The following is a 23,015-nucleotide window of genomic DNA, read 5'->3' as shown; positions in this document are numbered from 1 at the left end:
AAAACTAACAGAGATACCTACTCTTGAATGCAAACTCGTCTACACAGATTAAGAAAGCTTCCTCTGTTGCACCCTAGATTCAAATATTTAAGTTTGAATTTGATGAATGATGACTCTCTATGCGACCAGTTACTGCATGGAAATCGGGGGATAGTTCTCCACTGGTTACACTCATAGCCAGCATATAGGAAGGTGGTTGCAGTGATTGGTTTAGTCGTCTCAGCTCTCAAGGACATCTTTTAAAGTACTCCTGGTGTTATCCTCGGCCTGATCATCTTTAGCTGCTGCTTCAACCACCTTCCCTCCATCATAAGGTCAAGATGGGAATGTTTGCCAATGATTGTGCAATGATCAGCACCATTCTTGACTCCTCAGATACTGAAACAGTCCACATCCAAATGCAATATGACATGAACAATATCCAGGGAGAGGGTGAGGACTGCAGATGTTGGAGATCAGAGTTGATAGTGTGGTGCTGGAAAAGCACAGCTGGTCAGGCAGCATCTGAAGAGCAGGAAGATCAATGTTTCAAACACAAGCCCTTCATTAGGAATGAGGCTAGTGGGCCAAGGGGGCTGAGAGATAAATGGGAGGGGGGTGGGGCCAGGGGGAAGGTAGCTGAAAATGTGATAGGTAGATGAAGGTAGGGGTGAAGGCGATAGGTCAGAGACAAGGGTGGAGCAAATTGGTATGAAAGAAGATTGACAGGTATGTCAGATGAAGAGGGCTGTGCTCAGTTGGAAGGTTGGTTCTGGGATAAGGTGGAGGGACGGAAAATGAGGAAACTGGTGAAATCCACATTGATCCCGTGTGTTTGGATCATCCCAAGGCAGAAGATGTCAGTTGTTAAGCGTTTGGCAATGGAGGAGGCTCAGGACCTGCATGTCCTTGGGGCAGTCGGAGGGGGGCTTAAAGTGTTTGGCTGAGGGATGGTGGGGTTGTTCAGTGCGTGTGTCTCAGAGATGTTCTCTGAAGCGTTCCACAAGTAGGCATCCTGTCTCCCCAATGTAGAGGAAACCACATCGGGAACAACGGACACAACAGTAATGATATGTGTGTGGAAATGCAGGTAAATCTCTGACAGATATAGAAGGCTCCTTTGGGCCTTGGACAGAGGTGAGGGGGGAGGTTTGGCGCAGGTTTTACAATTCCTGTGTGGTGGCAAGGGAAGGTACCGGGAGTGGGGTGTGGTTGGTGGAGGGGCGTGGACCTGACAAGACAGTCGCCAAAAGTGGATAGGGGTGGGGAGGGAAATATATCCCTGTGGTGGGGTCTGTTTGTAGGTGGTGGAAATGCTGGAGGATGATACGATGCATCCAGAGGTTGGTAGGATGGAAGGTGAGGGCAGGTGGGTTATGTCCTTGTTGCAGTTGGATGGATGAGGTTTGAGGGCAGAGGTGCGGGAAGTGGAGGAGATGTACTGGAGGGCATCATTGACCACGTGGGAGAAGAAAGAAGGAGGCCATCTGGTATGTTCTGTGGTGGAATTGGTCGTCCTGGGAGCAAATGTGGCAGAGGCAGAGGAATTCGGAATAAGAAATAGCATTTTTACAGGAGACCGGGTGGGAAGAGATGTAGTCCAGGTAGCAGTGGGAGCTGTTGGGTTTGTAGTAGATGTCCATGTTGAGTCAGTTACAGCTAATCGATATAGAGAGATCCAGGAAGGGGAGGGAGGTGTCCAAGATGGTCCAGGTGGAAATAAGGTTGGGGTGAAATGTCTTAGTGAAATTGATAAACTGCTCAACCTCCTTGTGAGAGCATGAGATGGCACCAATACATCATCAATGTAGCAGAGGAAAAGGTGGGGAATGGTGCTGGTGTAGCTGCGGAAGATGGGACTGTTCCATGTACCCGACGATGAGACAGGCATAGCTGAGGCCCATGTGAGTGCCCACAGCTACCCCTTTGGTCTGGAGGAAGTGGGAGAATTCAAAGGAAAAATTATTGATGGTGAGGACGAGTTCAGCCAAACAAATGAGAATGTCAGTGGAAAGGTACTGGTGGGGATGTTGGGAGAGGAAGAAACAGAGGGTCCTTGTCATGGCAGATAGACGTGTATACGGACTGGATGTCCATGGTGAAGATGAGGCATTGGGGACTTGGGGACCGGGGAAACGAAAGTCATGGAGGAACTGGAGGGCATGGGTGGTGTTCCAGACGTATGTGGGGAGTTCCTGGACCAGGGGTAATAGGGCGGTGTCAAGGTATGTGGAGATGAGTTCAGTATCCAGGCTTGGGTTGACAAATGGTAAGTAAGATTCTTGCCACACAAATGCCGGTCAATGGCTATCTCTAACAAGAGAGAATCTAACCATCAGCCCTTGACATTCAATGGCATCACCATCACTGAATCCTCCACTGTCAAATTCCTGGGGGTTAAAGTTGACCAGAGCTGAACTGGACTAGCCATATAAATACTGTGGCTACAACATGGATCATAGGCTAGGAAGTTTAGTGTGTAACTCACCTCTTAACCTCCAATGCCTGCCTACCATTCATGAGGTACAGTTAGGAGTGTGATGGAACACTCCCCATTTGCCTGGATGAATGTAGCTTCAGTCGCAGTGAAGAAGCTTGACATCATTCAGGGCAAAGCAGCACACTTAATTGGCACCATATCCACAAGCATCCACTCCGTCCACCACTCATACTTAGTAGAAGCAATGTGTACCATCCATAAGATAAACTACAGAAACTCACCAAGGCTGTTCAGACCGCTCTTTCCAAATCCACAATCACTTTCACCTGGAAGGACAAGAGCAGCTGATACATGGAAGCACCAACATCTGCAAGTTCCCTTCAAACCACTTGCCATCGTGATTTGGAAACATAGACTTTTGACAATGTACCAAACGTAAGGTTAAGCTAAGAGCCCACGGTGTTGGAGGTAGTATATTGGCACAGATAGAGAATTGGCTAATGGGCAGGAAACAGCACATAGGGATAAGGGTTCTTTTTCCGGTTGGTGACCTGTAATCAGTGAAGTTTCACAAGGATTGGTGCTGGGACCATAACTGTTTATATATTAATGACTTAGAGGAAGGAAATGAATGTACTGCAGCCAAATTTGCAGACAGCACGAAAATAGGTGGAAAGGCCGATTGTGAGAGGGATACAAACAGTTTGCAGAGAGATGTTTATTGGTTAAATGGGCAAAAAGTTGGCAAATGGAGTATAATGTGCAAAAATGTGAAGTTGTTTATTTTGCAACGGAGAGAAAAAGAACAATATTATTTAAATGGAGAAATACTGCAGAAAGCTGCAACACAAAGGGATGCTTGTACATGAAACATGGAAAGTTAGCTCACAGGTAATCAGGAAGGCTAATGAAATGGTGGCCTTTATTTCAAGGGAGTTGGATTATAAGAGTAGAGAAGTCTTACTGTAACTCTGCAGGGTGTTGATGCGATCACATCTGGAGACTGTGAGCAGTTTTGGTTCCCTTATTTAAGGAAAGACATTACTTTATTGGATGCAGTTCAGCGAAGGTTCACCAGGATGATCCTTATGGAAAGATTGTCTTGTGAGCACAGATTAAACATGTTGAGACTCTACTCACTGGAGTTTAGATGAATGAAAAGTGACCTCATTGAAACATATAGGATTCTTAAGGGGCTTGACAGGGTAAATGCTGACAGGATGTTTCCCCTCATGGGAGAGTCTAGGACCAGAGGGTATAGTCTCAGAATAAAGGTGTACCAATTTAAGACTGAGACAAGGAGAATTTTCTTATTTCAGAGGATTGAGAGTCTTTGAATTCCTTGCCAGAGAGAGCTGTGGGGGCAGTCTCTGTATATATTTAAGCTGAGATAGATGGCTTTTTGATTAGTAGGGGAATCAAGAGTGACAGGAGTGTGGACATGAGGAGTGTCAGATCAGCCAGGATCCTGTTGAATGGCAGAGCAGGCCAGAATGGTCTACTCCTGTTCCTGTATTTTTATGGTCTTATTATGACCATATCACTGTTCCTTCAGTGTCTCTGGGTCAAAATACTTGATCTCCTTCCCTGTAGTATTGTGAATGTGCTTATACCAAATGGACTGCAGTGGTTCAAAAGGGCAGCTTGCCACCACCTCCTCAAAATTGGCTAGGGATAGGTAATAAATGCTGCCCCAGCTGGCAATGCCCATAGCCCATGAATGAGTAAGGAAAATTCATATACCGCAGAAGAAACTCTTTTTTTAAAAGAGCTATCCAATTAAATTCCCATGTTCAGGAAATTGCAAGTTTAAATGTAATTCAGTATCATGGTGTGTTGCGTTAAAAAGGAAAACTCTGCTATTCTTGTTCCATACAGTGGATTCTTGCTAGCCTCAGTGTAGACAGAGGCGGAGTGTTCCTGCCCACCCACAGCAGGTTGTCCATGGCTTGTTGACCAGTCATTGTCCTATTACTGACTTAGAAATCAGGGCCAGCAGGTAAAGGCCATTCCAGAACTTCTAAATCCTCATACAACACGGAAATATAGTTATTGTATACCCTCTGTTTAAAAATTACGCGTGCAAAGAAACATCTCCTTTATTTGCTTGAATTATATTACAATACTGCTTCATGTTTTTCTTAGTTTCAAAGAAAGAAGGGAATGAATCTGTGTGAGAACTGGTGAACAAAGTATTGCTAAATCTAACAGCTCTACAATGTTTGGGGAGGCTATGTAACCTCATACACTGGATTAGCTGTTCTGAGTTTCTTGTGTTATTTGATCACATTTTTGTCCCCCCTCTGTCAAGCTGTCTTCACATTTTTTATGTTTCAGTCGAGTAACTGGATGCCTGTCTGATGCATGGTTTCAAGGCTCTTGATCTAATTACTTCTATAAACCTATTTATAGGGATAGATCCTTGATCATTGTCGTAGAAGCAATAGTTTTTTAAAAAAGTACAAAGGGTGAATTCTTCATCTTTTAATTCCAAATGCAGCCTTGATCTTGTGCCAAGATGCTGAACAATAGCAATTTGGAGCACACTAGAAAAATACCATTCTGTGATTGAGGTATTAAGTGCAGTAAATTGGGGGAGGAGGACGAAGCTAATGTTGAGTAGTGATTTAAAACAGTGCACTCATACTTCATCTCTCGATTCCTTGGCTTTTGAATCAAAGCCAGAAGAAAATGAAATGAAGGCTTCCTCTTACTGACTGCTACAAAGGGTCATAGGAACAATGTGTTCCAGCACTTTAATTCCAGTTTTTAACTCTCTTCCAGGTCACTGTATACATTATTGAAGTAGGTTGTTTTTCAACATGTTCTCAGTTCATTACTTCCTGTGTAGCAGTTATGTTTGTTTTCACCCCCTCCTATTTGATTTGCTTTGCATTATTAAGTCGTACATCATTTGTGGATGGACATCCACTTCTAATGCAATAGCTCTGTCGTTCCTATGGGCACACATGCTCATGTTTTCGGCTGGAGTCTGAGGGCCACTTGTTTAATCCTCTGCTTAGGAGTCCATTTGCAGCATCTCCACTGTCACATTGACTGAAATTGGCTAATCCAGCATTGATTCGTTGAAATGTTGAACTTTCCTCAGTACTTCCTAACTTTGTGTATTTAGAGAGCTGCATATTCCACATTTTTAATGCATCTAAAGAAAGAAGTTCAAATTATATTTAATGGTTATATTGTATATAGTGTGATAAAGACCAGAGGTTAAATGTTGCTTAGACAGTGATCAATAATGTAGTTTTCTCATCAGAATCTTAATTCTACTCCATGATCACAAATCCATATCCCACTAATTTGTTGTTTCCAGTTTTAATCCTTTAATTAATCTATGAACATTCCCTGCTCAATTGTTCCATTGGATCTTGGACATCTCTGCCAGACTCCAGTAGAAATGTAATGATTATAACAAAATGACTACAAGTAATTTATGTTGAAACAATTTCTCAGCATGATGGAATGTTTTCTACTTAAGACAAATATTAACCACAAGACTTTGATCATTTTTAGGAGACAGAGGGAAAGCCAACAGTTCCTCAGCAACAGGACCCACCTGAGCCAATTTCAAAATGTGGAGACCTCTACCTCACATTCAATTACAAACCCTCCAACCACAAACTGGCTGTTACAATAGTTACAGCTAAAAACATCCCAGATAAGGACCGCAGTGGGGCAAATTTTTGGCAAGTTCATACGGTCCTCTTGCCGGGCAAGAAGCAGCGTTCCAAAACCAATGTACAGCGGGGACCTATGCCAGTCTTCAACGAGACTTTTAGGTTTAATAAGGTGGAGCCAGAGGACCTGCATAATCATGCTCTCCGCTTTCGCCTGTATGCAGTGAGGAAGATGAATCGAGTGAAAATGATGGGGGAGAAGTTGTTTTACCTCAGGAATCTAAACCAGGAGGGAGAAATGGAAGTTTCACTAGTTCTAGAGCCAAGGAGTAACATAACAGTAAGTACGATGATGAGAAACAAATTAAACAAACATTTTGCTGAAACATAATTATAGTTGTGGGAGATGGCAGCATTGACCAAACAACATAAAAGTAGGCCATCCTGCCCATAGTGTTGATGCTAACTCCTGTAAAGAGTTGTCCTTCCAGTTCCACTCCCTTGCACTTTCCCCATGATGCTTTTCATCTTCAGCTATTCAAAGGAAACATCTTCGTCTCACCCCGCTTTTATTTTAGATGAATCTAAATGGATAAATTCAATAGTTGTAGTAAACCTGTTCCATCTAAAATGTCAACATTCAGAAAAATCCTCTCTTTTTCAAAAGCAGGCAGGTTAATAAAAATGAGTGACCTGTTAACCATTGAAGGGCCATTGCTGGTTTATCTGAAATTTTCTTACTGTTTTCCTCTGAGAATGTAATTGTCCAGTCTGATTGAAGGGCCTTTAATTACACTATAGTCAGCAAATATAAATTAAATGATTTAATAGTTCCAAAATTGCTGATTGGACAGAATTGACAGTTCATAAAGATAGTAGCGAGAAGTTTAGTTAATTATTAGTAAAGTTATGGTAGAACAACTTTTCATTCCTACATTGCTTGCATGGGCATCATTCAGAATGGTTATTTAAATGATTGTGAAGATCTCAATTAACCTTTCACTATTGCCTTTAACATAGAGGTGTTATGTTTTCCTGCTACACCAATGGGTGGCACCCTAACTTCTAGTGTGGACTTTTGATTTGTTCCATTACATCATAACCACAGTACCGTTGGCAATGATCTTTTCGTCTTCACTGTCAACGGGGGTGGTACCAGGGGACTGGAGAGTGGCGAATGTTGTGCCCCTGTTCAAAAAAGGGAATAGGGATAACCCCGGGAATTACAGGCCAGTTAGTCTTACTTCGGTGGTAGGCAAAGTAATGGAAAGGGTACTGAGGGATAGGATTTATGAGTATCTGGAAAGACGTTGCTTGATTAGGGACAGCCAGCTCAGATTTGTGAAGGGTCGGTCTTGCCTTACAAGTCTTATTGAATTCTTTGAGGAGGTGACCAAGCATGTGGATGAGGGTAGAGCAGTGGATGTAGTATACATGGATTTTAGTAACGCATTTGATAAAGTTCCCCATGGTAGGCTTATGCGGAAAGTCAGGAGGCATGGGATAGAGGGAAATTTGGCCAATTGGATAGAAAACTGGCTAACCGGTCGAAGTCAGAGAGTGGTGGTAGATGGCAAATATTCAGCCTGGAGCCCAGTTAAAAGTGGAGTCCCGCAGGGATCAGTTCTGGGTCCTCTGCTGTTTGTAATTTATATTAATGACTTGGAAGAGGGAGTCGAAGGGTGGGTCAGTAAATTTGCAGATGATACGAAGATTGGTGGAGTTGTGGATAGTGAGGAGGGGCGTTGTTGGCTGCAAAGAGACTTAGATATGATGCAGAGCTGGGCTGAGGAGTGGCAGATGGAGTTCAACCCTGCCAAGTGTGAGGTTGTCCATTTTGGAAGGATAAATAAGAATGCGGAATACAGGGTTAACGGTAGGGTTCTTAGTGAGGTGGAGGAACAGAGGGATCTTGGGGTCTATGTACATAGATCTTTGAAGGTTGCCACTCAGGTGGATAGAGTTTGTAAGAAGGCCTATGGAGTATTATCGTTCATTAGCAGAGGGATTGAATTCAAGAGTCGTGAAGTGATGTTACAGCTGTACAGGACTTTGGTTAGGCCACAGTTGAAGTACTGTGTGCAGTTCTGGTCGCCTCACTTTAGGAAAGATGTGGAAACTTTGGAGAGGGTGCAGAGAAGATTTACCAGGATGTTGCCTGGAATGGAGAATACGTCGTACGAGGATAGGTTGAGAGATTGTTATGCCATGAAGCTTAATTGTTAAAACACCCAACTGACGTTATTATGAAAGCAATTGTTATTATTGTTCCTGACACAACTCATTGGGGTAACGCACTAGACATGAAGCCTACTATTCCCACTGTTGTCAGAAATGTGAAAAGTTTGATGTTGCAGCTGTACAGGACTTTGGTTAGGCCACATTTGGAGTACTGTGTGCAGTTCTGGTCGCCTCACTTTAGGAAAGATGTGGGAGCTTTGGAGAGGTTGCAGAGAAGATTTACCAGGATGTTGCCTGGAATGGAGAATAGGTCATGCGAGGATAGGTTGAGAGTGCTAGGCCTTTTCTCGTTGGAACGGTGAAGGATGAGGGGTGACTTGATAGAGGTTTATAAGATGATCAGAGGAATAGATAGAGTAGACAGTCAGAAACTTTTTCCCCGGGCACAACCGAGTGTTACAAGGGGACATAAATTTACGGTGAAGGGTGGAAGGTATAGGGGAGATGTCAGGGGTGGGTTCTTTACCCAGAGAGTGATGGGGGCATGGAATGCACTGCCTGTGGGAGTGGTAGAGTCAGAATCTTTGGTGACCTTTAAGTGGCAATTGAATAGGTACATGGATGGGTGCTTAAGCTAGGACAAATGTTCGGCACAACATCGTGGGCTGAAGGGCCTGTTCTGTGCTGTATTGTTCTATGTTCTATGTTCTATAACATAGGGTCGTCTATTCTCCCCCCAAGTTCAACCGTCCCACCAAATGTTTTCAGAAAAAAAAATCCACCCTTTATTTCTTAGCAATTGAAAGTTTGAACGCCTGAAATAACAATCTAACCAAAAATGAAATGAGATGATACATGTATCACAATGACAAAATTTGAGCTTTTTACAGAATCAAATAATCCCTACAGAACAGAAAGAAGCTGTTCGACCTATTGAATCTGCACTGACTCTCTAAAGAGCATCCCACCCCTTCCCAGCCACCTACGCTTTCTCTGTAACCCTGCATTTATCATAGTTAACCCACCTAGTTTCGGCAATTTAGAGTGGCCAATTAACCTAACCTGCATATCTTTGAACTGTGGGAGGAAACTGGAGCACCCAGTAGAAACACAGACACAGAGAGAAAATGCAAACTCCACACAGTTACCTGAGACTGGAAGAGAGTCTAGGTCCCTGGTGCTGTAAGGCAGCAATGTCACCACTGTGACCCCGTGCTGCCCCATTGTGTTTTCTAAAGACATTGTTGAGGGTTTCATCGAATACGCACTGAATTTGTTTTAAAATATCTTGGCTGTTCTTGTCTTTTTTAGTTGAACGATGCAGTCTTAGTGTGTATACATTAGCTAAGCTTCTATGATACATCGCTAATTATTGTAGAGATGTTGTCCTTTGGCCTTCACCATAAAGTCATGGAGTCATATAGCACGGAAACAGACGCTTTGGTCCAGCTCTGACTTAGTCCCATTTGCCAGCATTTGGCCCATTTCCCTCTAAATCCTTCCTATTTCAAATACCCATGTCTTTTAAATGCTGTAATTGTACCTGCTTCCACCACTTCCTCTGGCAGATCATTCCATACATGCACCACCCTCTGTGTGGCAAACGTTACCCTTCAGGTCCTTTAGAAACCTTTCCCCTCTCACTTTAAACCTATACCCTCTAGTTTTGGACTCCCCCACCCTAGATGCTCAATTGATTTAGAAGGAAAACTGGAAGTCAAATTTCAGAAGCTCTTTTTCCAGATGTAGTTCTCATTGAGTTTCTTTAACACAAGCTACACGTACATTTGTGTAAGTGAGAAGTTTTTACAGACTGTACTGATCACAAAACTGTTGTTTTTTTTTGGTGCTCTATGAAAATCAGTAACCATTTTAAGCTGCGGTGTTGTCTTCTTAATTTATCAATGTTCTTTTCAAGCAATGGAAATTATTCACTTATCATACTTTTGGTGTGAAAAATGTACAGTTTCTACTGATTTGTCACCTGTGTGAGAGAAAGAAACACAAGGAGTGTCTAATCTCCTCTTACTTTGAGTTATTTTGAAAAAAAGCAATGTTTTTGGAAGCGCTTGGACTGAATGAAAAAGGTTAAGGTAATGATATCCCACCTCATTTGCTATTTGTCTCTTTGGGGGGAATTGGAGAAAGGTGGACATAAAATGAACTCAGTGAGTATAGAGCGAGGTAGAAGGAAGGTATAGCAAATATTTAGCAGTTTAGCAGATCAACCAAAGAGAGGTAGGGTGAGTGATGAAAGTGATTGGGGTTGGCAATGTGACTGAGGGACTGGCTTAAAAAGGACTGATTTAACTGAATAGGTGAAGGATGTGATGAGAGTGTACAAGGAGAGAGAGTAAGAAGCGATCTGCTAGGAGCTGCAATTTCCACTTTGCCCATTGGAAAGTGGAGCCCACAGCTGTCAGTGTCTGCTTTTCCGACCATTCCCATGATTATATAGTTTGCAGCTGGATGGACGGACCAAAAGGCAGAAACAACAGTAAGACAGAGATAATGGAAAAGTATTTTTAAAAGAGAGGTCAGAACAGGCAAGACATCCAGGGAAAAAAAACAGCAACACCAAGATAATAATGATAGTTCAGAGGACAACTGTGGGCCCTGCCACAGGATATTCAGTCGTCTTGCTAACAGAATGATTTTGTTTTTGGGCAATCCTTCCTGAACATGATCGTGTCCTTTAAGGGAGATGGAAAATGACAGTCTGCACACCCACAATTTCCTGATACATACTGCTGTGAGTGCCTTCTACTTAAAGACAGGAAACATATTAGTTAATTTAGATATTGCACTGATGAATCATGTCACCTCTGTTACTATCTTACGATCCACTGCAGACTGAACTGATGATATTTCTGACTACCTGTTGAAATACTGAACCTGAGTATTTGGAGAAATGTTAATTGAGTATTTCAGGTTAAAGGTAATGTTTTGCTGTCCGACAGAGTGGAGATTCACAGATCAGCCTGTCTGCCATCTCTCACAGTGACAGTGCTTCGTCTACACAGTCGCTTTCACATGGTGGAACACCAGAACTACTTGTTGGATTATCTTACAATGCCACGACAGGAAGACTTTCTGTTGAAGTAATCAAAGGCAGTCACTTCCGAAACTTGGCTCTGAACAGACCACCTGGTTAGTGAAATAAATCTTTATTACAACAGAACAGTTGTGGTATATTCAATGAAATGTTTGCTCATATAGTCCCTTTCACAATTACTTTCACATTTCCCCATTCTCCCTTCAAGAATGCAAGCACATACTTTCACCATGACTAAAATCTCATTCCAAGACCTTTAGAGTTTGGGTATATGTGAACCAATTAACATTGAAGATTAAATATACTCATTACAGGTCGTTCTGCTATAATGTTCTGCTTTCATTCACACAAATTCGCTATAACACGATTGACAAATTAGGTACACTGTTTCTAAAGTGCGAACTTTTAAAACATGTGTTGGCTGTAACGCGATTGCATTGCCAACACCTTAAGCACTGTTTCTAAAGCTTGATTTTTCTATAACGCGGGTTTGCACAAGAACGCACGCATTGCATCATAGAAGAACTACCTGTAGTCTGTCCTTCCTGTCCCACACAGTTGTAATGTCTGAGGCATGATAATACATGGAATGTACACTGACAAGCCAGGTCAATTCGGGGAGAGAAATGGAAAATTCCTTTGTGTTTTCCCTCAACTTTCCTCTCCTTAGTTCAGGATACCACGTAGGTTCTGTACTATAAATTGAATTGAATTTAATTTATTGTCACGTATACCGAGGCACAGTGAAAAGCTTTATCTTGTGAGCAATACAGGCAGATCACATAGGTAAATAGCATAGATAAGTAAATAATAAGTAAACAGCGGCAAAACAAAAACACAGGTACAGGGCAATGTTAAGACTCTGTGAGTCCTTCAGTATTCTAACAACAGTGGGGTAGAAACGATTATGAAACCGGCTGGTACATGTGTTCAGGTTTCTGTACCTTCTCCCTGATGGTAGAGGTTGTAGAAAAGCATTACCAGGGTGGGATGGGTCTTTGAGAATGCTGGCGGCCTTTCCTTGACCGTGGGCCTGGTAGATGGATTCTATAGCTGGGAGATTGGCCTTTGTGATTGTGGCCAAGTTACTCTCTGTAACCATCTCTGATCTTGAATGGTACAGTTGCCATACCAGGTAGTGATACATCCAGACAGGATGCTCTTGATGGCGCACCTATAAAAGTTGCCAAGGGTATTCGCCATCATGTCAAATTTTCTCAGCTGCCTAGGAAGAAGAGACGTTGTTGGGCCTTTGTAACCAGTGCGTCCACATGAAGAGTCCAAGAAAGCTTGTTGTGGATGACCGCTCCCAGGAGCTTGACACTCTCCACTTGTTCCACCTCTGTGCTGTTAGTGTGTAGGGGGGCATGAGTATCATCCTGCCAAAAGTCAATAATGAGTTTCTTGGTTTTGCTGGCATTGAGAGCTAGGTTGTTCTCAGTGCACCATTTTTCCAGGTCTTCCACCAGGTCTGTAGTCTGTTTTGTTGCCATCTGAGATTTGACCGACTATGGTGGTGTTATCAGTGAAATTGCAAATGGCATTAGTCTGGTATTTTGCAATGCAGCCATGGGTATACAGCAAGTACAGTAGGGGGCTGAGTACACACGCCTGGGGGGCTCCAGTGTTGAGTGTTAATGAGGATGAAATATTGTCCCCACTCTTCACTGATTGTGGCCTGTCGGTCAGGAAAATGAGGATCCAGTTGCAGAGAGTGGGGCTTAGTCCGAGATCACTAAGTTTAGTACTCAATATCAAGGGGATAACAGTGTTGAAAGCTGAACTGTAGTCAATGAGTAGGATTCTTATGTAGCTGTTCTTGGTGACAACATGTTCTAGGGAGGAGTGAAGGGCAAGTGATATGGCATCTGACATGGATCTGTTGGTCCAATAGGCAAATTGGATTGGGTCAAGAGTAGTGGGGAGGCTGGAGTTGATTAATGCTATGACCAGCCTTTCAAAGCACTTCATGACCACTGAAGTTAGGGCCACAGGGCAGTAGTCATTGAGACATGCTGCATGAGCTTTCTTAGGCACAGGGATGATGTTGGCCTCTTGAAACAGGCAGGAACATTTGCCTGCTGCAGGGACATGTTGAAGATGTCCGAGAAGACCTCTGCCAGTTGACCTGTGCATGCTCTGAGTGCATGGCCTGGTACTCCATCTGGTCCCATCGCTTTCCTTGGATTCACACAAAGGAAAACTGACCCGACCTCTGATACAGTGACTGTTGGGATAGGTTCGTCAGGACTTGTCGGAATAGGTGTTACCTCTCCGCCGAAGTTCTGCTCAAAGCGAGCATAGATGGCATTGAGACGATCTGGGAGGGATGTGCTGGTCCTTGGCAGTAATTTAAGTAATCTCTGCGACAGCCACAAACAAGTCTATCTCTATTTTTGTGTGTGAATTAATTGACTCAATGTTTACTGCATAATTCAGAAACCTGTTTCATAACTCCATTCATCTCTGGGCAAAGAAGAACTGTCTAACATCCTAATGATTAACAGTGAGCCCTTTTCCTCTATCAGTTACCTAATTGGCCCGTATAAACACATCTAGTCCCTTTGTTTTATAAACATTAAACAAACCACTCATAAGTCTATAGTGTGTTTAAAATAGAGATAAAACTCATTGAACCTATCTGGCTGAGTAAGATGTTTTGAACTTGGAATTTGTTGAGTAGACCTCTTCTGCACTCTTTCCGAAGGCTCAATATTCCCAGGTTGTTAGAGGCCAAATTTTGACGAAAGGTTTACCAAATTGGGCTCACCAAGGTCTTGCACACAAGGGCATGATGACATGTCTTGCCTTATAGTGAATAACCTTGCAGAATACACCCTACAACGTTATTTGATTTAAATCTAGCATTTACCATAGATCAGCCAGTGACTTTAATTCTCCTCACTATAGACTATTTGCATGTTTGAATTTCTCATACGCATGTTGCTGCACCTTTTTAAATTGAACCTTGTTTGCCAAATACAAGTACACCTTGATCTGCTTGTAGTGGTCAAGCATCCCAAAGTCCAACTTTTGCATAAATGTTGGTACTGTTTCAAGCTTTAAGATTATTATCCACTGCCATTTAGATAATTAAAAAAAAAGTCAATAACAAAAGTCCTAACACTGGCCACTTGCAATTAATCTCCGATTGCATCCAAATCTGTCCTCCTCAGCAATTTTCACTCTATGGATGTTCAGCCAGTTTTCAGTTTACCATGATAGGGTGTCCATAAGAAGTTTCAACTTAATAATTTCTAGATATCTTCTATTTGGATATAATTGTCTGAATTAAAACTGTCAGATCCAAACCTAGAAGTAACATGTTTTCTAAAAGCTAAATTGTACAGATTATTCTTTAATATTTGATAATGTTAAAATTAGAGTGCTTACCTTGTTTTATTTCAAAAATGTGCCTTATTCATAAGAAACCTTTCTATATAAATACGTATATATGTATGTGTGTATATAAACACACATAATTATAATAACAGTTTGGTTCTGTATAATAGCATATGAAGAAAATGAACTACATTGAACTTTGATTCTAACCAACAAACAAACCAAAGGCATATCTCTTACTTGTACATTACTATATTTACATGCATTTGAGCACCAGGAGGATCCAATAACTGAATGGACCCCCAGTTAACTTCAGCAGGAAGACCCCAGACAGTAACTGCTGGTTTAATGAATGTTCACTGCAAATTAATCTGCTTCCGTTACAGTGGAAGACACTTTATTGTTGAAGGTATTACACCCCTCCCTCCTTTTATAGGAATAAATTATATTTGAAATCTCTTTAAAGTTTTTCCTAAAAATGTTAATCTTGTAGATCTGGGGAATTCTCAGTAACATTAATTAGGTGCAGCATCCCAACAGCTCATAGTAAAGCCTGTAGTTTCAAGCTGCCTCTTGAGCCATTCATATTCTGTCCTACTCTGAGTGTCACTGTAGATTGTAGATTTTCAGTGCTGGTTACAAGATGGCATGAAGCTCAAACCCCAATTGTTTACAATAGTTTTTCATAGAAAATTCCCCAGAATTACTGTCACTGTGCAAGCCCCTCAGGAATGGAGACGCAGCTTCAGGGAGCAGTTTTATTTATTTCTGTAAAGGAGAATAAATGTCTAGTGGAGTACTCTAAATGTAAAATACACCTGATGAAATTTCTATCTCATTTAATTTGGGATAGAAAATTATAGAATAGGAAAATGATATAGCTATAAATCAACTTTTTCAAATTTTGTTTCTGTTGCTGCCTCTAAGAAATCAATACTTGCATGAGATGACGGTCCAGGTTGTAGGTGTTAATTTGATCAAACAATGCTAGACTGATAAAGAAATAAGTGAGAAATGATCCACAGAAATGACTGTCATTGCAATGTCTGTAGAGCTTTTACCACTGCATTCACTTTACACTTAAGTGTTTGCCTGAGGGTAGTTAGAATCATAAAGCTGTAGAATATGGAAGCAGACCCTTCGGACCAACGCATCCATGCCAACCAGATATCCTAAATCAATCTAGTCCCATTTGTCAGCATTTGGTCCATATCCCTCTTAAACCCTTCCTATTCATATAACCATCCAGATGCCTTTTGAATGTTGTAATTGTACCAGCTTCCACCGCTTCCTCTGGCAGTTCATTCCATACATGCACCACCCTCTGTGAGAAAACATTGCCCCGTAGGTCCCTTTTAAACCTTTCCCCCCTCACCTTAAACTGATGCCCTCTAGTTCTGGACTCCCCCACCCGAGGGAAAAGACCTTGACTATTCATCATATCCATGCCCCTCATGATTTTATAAATTTCTAAAAGGTCACTCCTTAGCCTCTGAAGCTCCAGGGAAAATAGCCCCAGCCTATTCAGCCTCTCCCTCTAGCTCAAATCCTGCAACCCTGGCAACATCCATGTAAATCTTTTCAGAACCCTTTCAAGTTTAACAACATTGTTGCTATAGCAGGGAGACCAGAAATTAATGCAGCATTTCAAAAATGGCCTATCCAATGTCCTGTAAAGCAGCAACATGACTTCCCAACCCATAAAGTTAATACACTGACCAATAAACGCAATGATATCAAATGCCTTCTTGAACAATTCTACCATTTGCTGTATAATTTCCACCTGTACTTGACTTTCCATTTTTCTGCATATCCTCCTGTATCCTCTAACAATCCTCCTCACTATCCACAACTCCATCAACTGTATTGTCAACAGACTTATAAATTAGACCAGCCACGTTTTCTCCAAATCATTTATATAGACGATGAACAGCAGATGTTCCAGGATCAGCGCATGTCACATCCCCTCTGACCTACACATCCAATCCTGTGAATACACGATCAATGATGGACAATTTCATGGTCAATCCTAGGCCTTCCGTCATCTTGTGATGTTTGCCAGAGCCTCTATCACCTGTCCTTGGGCACTTATGATACAACTTATTGACCACATTCCAATACTGACCATTATTTCCCTTCCCAGACATTTGCCAGCTGCATTGTATCTTTGCTTATTACTGATTACTTTTCAAATTCTGTTATGCAGTTTATATTGCTTGCTAATCTTGGTACAGAAGATTAGAAAGGATGTTAATTTCTACCATTTGTAACCTCTGCCAATTGACATAAAAACTTACCTGATTCACCCATATCTTTTAGGGAAAGAAATCTGCCATCCTTACCTGGTCTGACCTACATGCGAATCCAGACCCACAGCAAAAGTAGTGTCTGGGAAATTAAGGAAAGGCAATAAATGTTGGCCCAGTCAGTGATACCCACATCCCATGAACAAAGTAAAATCTTGTATGGGGATGTGGGAACAAAATTCCACCTTAGTTAGTTTGATTGACACAAAACCTGGTCAGTGGTATAGTGACTACTCGTGTTTTGTTCCCGTGATGTCAACATCAGTTGCTTCTCAGCTTTCCTAAACATATTAGCCAAAATAGTCTGGTCTCACCACAAGCCTGCCTGTATCCCAGTCTACTCTCAAAATAGCAGAGTTCAGACCGTGACCACTTCCATGGGTTTCCTAGATATCTTGTAAGAGGAGGAGAAATCCTCGTATCTGAGGTTGTGCCTGGGGTAAAAGCTCCTTTGACTAAGGGTTCCTGGAAGCCTTCAGAAAACTGAATGTGGGTCTCACTGGGTCTCCTCAAAGAAAGAGGTTCTCTAAAACATTGGTTACATGTACAAGAGAGTTGACAGGTCCTTGGTCTGTGTTAGGACCTGGGCAATCTCTGGCTGTATTGCAGGGAAGGGTGACTATAGGTGCAGGTGGCTGAAAGTTGAGATGAGCTTGTGTATGCTGGTCCCATGTAAATGAATGGTCCTTTCATTAATCATTTAGTGAGGTCAGACCTGGAGGGCAACATTGAATATATTCCCAGCATAAAAACTGGAATTGTTAGCTGACATTAACCTGACTATGATGAGACATTTTAATGGTGGCTGATTCAGGTGTCATGCCTTTAGGAGCAGGAAGCTAAGGTTCCCATTTGCTACAGTGAAAGAGATGCTGCATATTGTTATTGAGCAGCTTCTGTCCTAACTTGACAACACAAAGAGACACCTTCAATTTAAAATGTCAGTAATTTGATGCTTCTGGACAGATTATTTTCAGAACAAAAGGTTCATTCTTTCAAGAGGTACAGTGACATTGGGCTCCATGGTTTCTGCAGTCACTAAGAAAAGATCTCTAATTACCACACTACATAAAATCTCTTAATGCAGTGAAGGTTCACCCACCATACCTGACTTTGGGTGCAACCTGTTGCATTTAGAAATTGAACCAAAAACCCTTAGGCGCTTTTTGATGGAGTGTGTTGATGCTCAATGTTGCCTCTGTAAGGTAGGCCTATTGGATTAAGTGCAACCAGAAGCTGTCAGTGTTGATAAATGGCAGTGCAATGCTGGAGGGGAACTTGCAGGTGACCATTTTCCCATACATGTGTCACCCTCACAGGTCATTGTTTTGTGCTGTTTTTCAGAGTGGAGGCAGAAATTCTTTTCAGCAACTAAAGTCCTGCCCACCTGTTTTGACTTCATTTGGACCCCTAGGCTGACACCTTACGCAGGTCTAAAACAAAACTCTCACCTACAGCAGGCATGGGGTCTGCTTAGATTGACAAGCAATAAGCTGAGGTTTCCCCATGGAATTTGTAGGGCTGCCTCCAAGAACAGTCTATAATCTGGTTGTGGTGCTTGGCAGGAAAGTCATCCAATACCCACCATTTGAATTTTTGATCCTGCCTCCTTTGCAGAGGGTGCGTGTCCTTATTTTGGCTCAGGCCATTGGGATGGGCTTCACAAGGGCTGGATTCTGTACTTCATCCCAACTTAAAATAATAAATTATTTGGGATTTGGAGATGCCAGTGTTGGACTGGGGTGTACAAAGTTAAAAATCACACAACACCAGGTTATAGTCCAACAGGTTTAATTGGAAGCACACTAGCTTTTGGAACGACAATCACCTGATGAAGGAGCGTCGCTCCGAAAGCTAGTGTGCTTCCAATTAAACCTGTTGGACTATAACCTGGTGTTGTGTGATTTTTAACTTTGTATTTCTCTGGACTGTGAGAAGAAAACAGAGCACTTGGAGGGGACCCATGTAGACATGGGGAGAACATCCAAACTTCACACACAGTTACCCGAGGCTGGAATAGAACCTGAATCCCTGGTGCTGTGAAGCAACAGTGCTAACCACTGAGCCGTTTTCCAATTTATAGGACTTTTGCTGCCCTGTGTCACATGTGACTGATTATAAACTCTTATGATTTTGCCAATGCTAAGCCAGTTGAAATATGCATTTCTGTTCCATAGTAAGTGAAAATAGTCAGATGTTAATAACTTTTCTACAAATTTGGAAAAATGGGTCTCCATTTAAGATTTTAATAGCCCTGACAAAGGAACATGTTCAGTTTTCAATTCCTGCACAAAGCATCTTTCAAAACATTGTCATGCATCGGACTGGAGAAAATAATCATTTGCTGTAAATTTTGCTGTCTGAATATCTTAGTCAATTAAATCAACTAATCCACTGAAGAACTTTTCAAAATCCAGGAGTTCTTGTGACTTCTTTCTGGAATATAAGTGCGCATTCTCTCTGAATTAGGGAAGGACAGTACAGACTATTTTGAACATCTGAGAACTTGTCCAGTTTGAAAACCTAAGTAAAATGCAATATTGTTTTTGCCATACCGATAGGAAATTAAAGAAAAATAAACAATGATGTGGAGAGTTAGCTTAGCAGTGTAGCTTTAAAAAGAAATTGCCTACTCAGAGTTGAGTGGAACGAGCTGTTGTAAATAAATATGAAAGTATGAACGCCAACAATCGGCTGACCAAATTGGACATCTTGTATCTCTGGTTGTTTGTAGTAATCAGAATCCAGACCATTCTCAACCAGACAAAACTTGTAGAACTCGCACCAAATTGTTTGCTGCACATGTGATTCTGTAATTGGGTAGCACTTGCTAAATGATTCCAAATGTGCTGGGCACAGTGGTTAGCACTTCTGCCTCACAGCACCAGAGACCCAGGTTCAATTCCCGCCTCAGGCAACTGTAATTGTAGGAGAATGGGTCTGGGTGGACTGCTCTTCGGAGGGTCGGTGTGGACTTGTTGGGCCGAAGGGCCTGTTTCCACACTGTTTGGGAGATAGAGCTCACTATTGAGAGTAAAGTTACAAGAACTGAAATCCTCTAGAAGAAGACAGCTAGAAAACACACATGATATAAGCTATGTGACTTTCTCACAGTGTCAGTGGATGAGCTATATGTATATCATATTATAATATTGTTAAGCTTGAAAAATTCTGAAGTAAACACAACAGCAAACCTTAAAATGTTGTTTCGAGTGATGGGACAGAGTCTCTCTATGCTCTGAATCACTGCAGTTTTCTTTCACTTTTTTATTTCTCCACAAATAGTTCCCTCAAGTTTGGGGGTGGTTTATGTTTCCAGTATCAGGATGTTTATCTGATAGAGCAGTGACCTCCGCAGTCACTCCGCTGTTGTACACTGGCTTAAATTGTTGCACCAGATTATTGTCCTGTGATGCAGAGGAAAGTTAACCTCCCTACCCTCACAACTGCCATTAACTCTGTGACAATTGCTCAAGCTTCGTTTTGACAATGTGTAGATGACGTTTGCATCTTTTTACATTAACGTGAGGCAACTTTTTGTAATCTTGCTTACAAATAAATGCTAAGGTTTTTTTTAGTCTCCTGCTTCTATCTACCTGGTTTGCTGGATTGCAATTATTCTAAATGAGAAGCTGAATCTGCTGTTGATTCAAGCTATTGTAAGTTCAATCCCTAGAACCTGGCTCTTGGTCATATTCAGTTTGTCAGTCATGGGCATAACATTCTACCAATAGAAGCATCTCAGCTTAACATGTACAACAACTAAGCAGCACTAATAAATATTGTCTAAAACAAATTATTTAATGTGAATAAAAATCAAAAGATCTGTGGATGCTGGAAATCAGAAAGGAACCAGAAATTGATGAAAGAGCTCAGCAGGTCCAGCAGCATCTGTGGAGAGAAATCTGAGTTCTGAGGAAATGTCACTGACCTAAAACATTAACTGATTTCTCTCCACAGATGCTGCCAGACCTGCTGAGCTCTTTCATCAATTTCTATTTTTGTTTGTCATTTATTTATTGTCATTAATCAGTGTAAAACTGACAGATAAAGGCAGCCTAATCTTGCTTTGTATTTGTGCCTGTTTCAAAAGTTAAATAATTTCTTTTAGATTTTTACAACATGCTACTGCAAGTGACCTTGAAAATAGATGCTGCCTGAATTCCTAAATTCAATGTAAAACTAAGATCTCCTCTTTTTGGTTAAAATTCTACAGACACCTATGCGAAGCTCTCTCTCCTTAACTCAGTCGGACAGGAAATGTCTCGGTGCAAGACTTCCATTCGGCGTGGTCAGCCCAACCCAGTTTACAAGGAGACTTTCATCTTTCAGGTGGCTCTTTTCCAGCTCTCTGAAGTCACATTAATGATCTCAATATACAACCGACGTAGCATGAAGCGCAAGGAAATGATTGGATGGATCTCCATGGGTCAAAACAGCAGTGGCAATGAGGAGCAAAATCACTGGCTGGAGATGAAGGAATCCAAAAGCCATCAAGTTTGCAGATGGCACACATTACTGGAATCATAAACACAGTATCGCTAATTAAAGACAGCTTAGTGGCCTTTTATCCAGACATCCTGAACATTTTCACCAGTGCAACAGGCTTCTATTGTACTTCAACATTCATGCCCTTCCTTAAAATCTTAAAATAGCCAAATCATTAAAGAATATCTTTAGTGAACAGCAAATTGCTTAGCCAACATAAGGAATTCTTTCAGGGATTTAAAAGCTATTTACATTAGCTCAGTGCCTGTGGAGGTGCATTATTGTGTCACTTTGATATGACATCAACAATGACAACAAATCAGTATTGAGGATGAGCAGATAGTACAAAGGAATCACTGTTGCCATAGCTATAAATGCATGTCATTTAAATCTTTAAATGGTCAATACTTATTGCAGCACCGTGCATGCAGAAATGAATTGGCTTTTCAAACACTGTCTTCGTACAGAACAGCTTTCTTCAGTCTATAATTTACTGACAACTAAAGCTACAAACTAATGCTGCTTAAAAACAAGTTTAGTAACCAATAAATCCAGAGTGAAGAAAATGAACAGCATCATTCAAAGTGAATCAGTAAGTAAAATGGCTCAATAAAATGTTTCTTCCCCAGCATATTCCAAGTGGGCATTCTCAAAAGGAGCCTTAAACTAGCTGTGAATTATTACAAAGTTCTCATTGCAGGGATGAGTACATCAATACACATCATCGAGGGCATTTTCCACAAATTGTATGTTATTTGTGGTTGCCCCTGTCAGTAAACATTTTGAACTTTTTATTCTTAAATCTTCAGAACCAGGTAAGGGTTAACAGAGCACCGAAAGTGGAGCAGATGAGGAGCTACAGAAGTGTAGAGAATGGAGTGCTAAAGGCCCATGTACATTGGGACATTTGTGGTATTTTGTGGAGAGATTTTGCTAAGGGCACACACAGAAGTAGATGGGTTCATGTATAGGAAGGTCAAGAATAGCTGGACAGCAAGCAAGAAAATTATCCAGATTATTTATAATTGGCACAACAGGAGTATTGCGGTTATGTGCCATGGCAAAGAACCAAAACCTGAAAATACCCCTCAAGCCACTCACTATCTTAAGGACAAAAGGGTAACTAGGGAGAGAATCGGGCCCCTCACAGATCAGCAAGGCAGCCTTTGTGTGGAGCCGCAGAAAATGGGGAGATACTAAATGAGTATTTTGCATCAGTATTTACTGTGGAAAAGGATATGGAAGATATAGACTGTAGGGAAACAAATGGTGACATCATTCAAAATGTCCATATTACAGAGGTGGAAGTGCTGGATGTCTTGAAACGGGTAAATGTGAATAAATCCCCAGGGCTGATCAAGTGTACCCTAGAACTCTGTGGGAAGCTAGAGAAGTGATTGCTGGGCCTCTTGCTGAGATAAAAAGGTAAAAACAATGACTGCAGATGCTGGAAACCAGATTCTGGATCAGTGGTGCTGGAAGAGCACAGCAATTCAGGCAGCATCCGAAGACAGGCAAAATCTACGTTTCGGGCAAAAGCTTTTCGGATGCTGCCTGAATTGCTGTGCTCTTCCAGCACCACTGATCCA

General features: G+C 41.6%; 1 protein-coding gene across 2 annotated transcripts in view; it reads left to right on the top strand.

The window, feature by feature from the left end:
- Positions 1-22,589, top strand: part of syt16 (synaptotagmin XVI) — a 183,338-nt gene extending 160,749 nt beyond the window's left edge. For both annotated transcript variants that reach the window (XM_043697225.1, XM_043697224.1), the window contains 3 exons: positions 5,951-6,394; positions 11,196-11,385; positions 21,155-22,589. In XM_043697225.1, coding sequence (XP_043553160.1) covers positions 5,951-6,394; positions 11,196-11,385; positions 21,155-21,468 — 948 coding nt within the window. In that variant the 3' untranslated portion in view covers positions 21,469-22,589. The remainder of the gene's footprint in view (positions 1-5,950; positions 6,395-11,195; positions 11,386-21,154) is intronic.
- Positions 22,590-23,015: the final 426 nt, after the last annotated feature.

The sequence above is a fragment of the Chiloscyllium plagiosum genome, chromosome 10 (genome assembly GCF_004010195.1).
Source record: "Chiloscyllium plagiosum isolate BGI_BamShark_2017 chromosome 10, ASM401019v2, whole genome shotgun sequence".
In the NCBI taxonomy this organism is placed as follows: Eukaryota; Metazoa; Chordata; class Chondrichthyes; order Orectolobiformes; family Hemiscylliidae; genus Chiloscyllium; species Chiloscyllium plagiosum.
The sequence above is the reverse complement of the archived record's forward strand: the minus strand, read 5'-3'. Positions and strand labels throughout refer to the sequence as shown.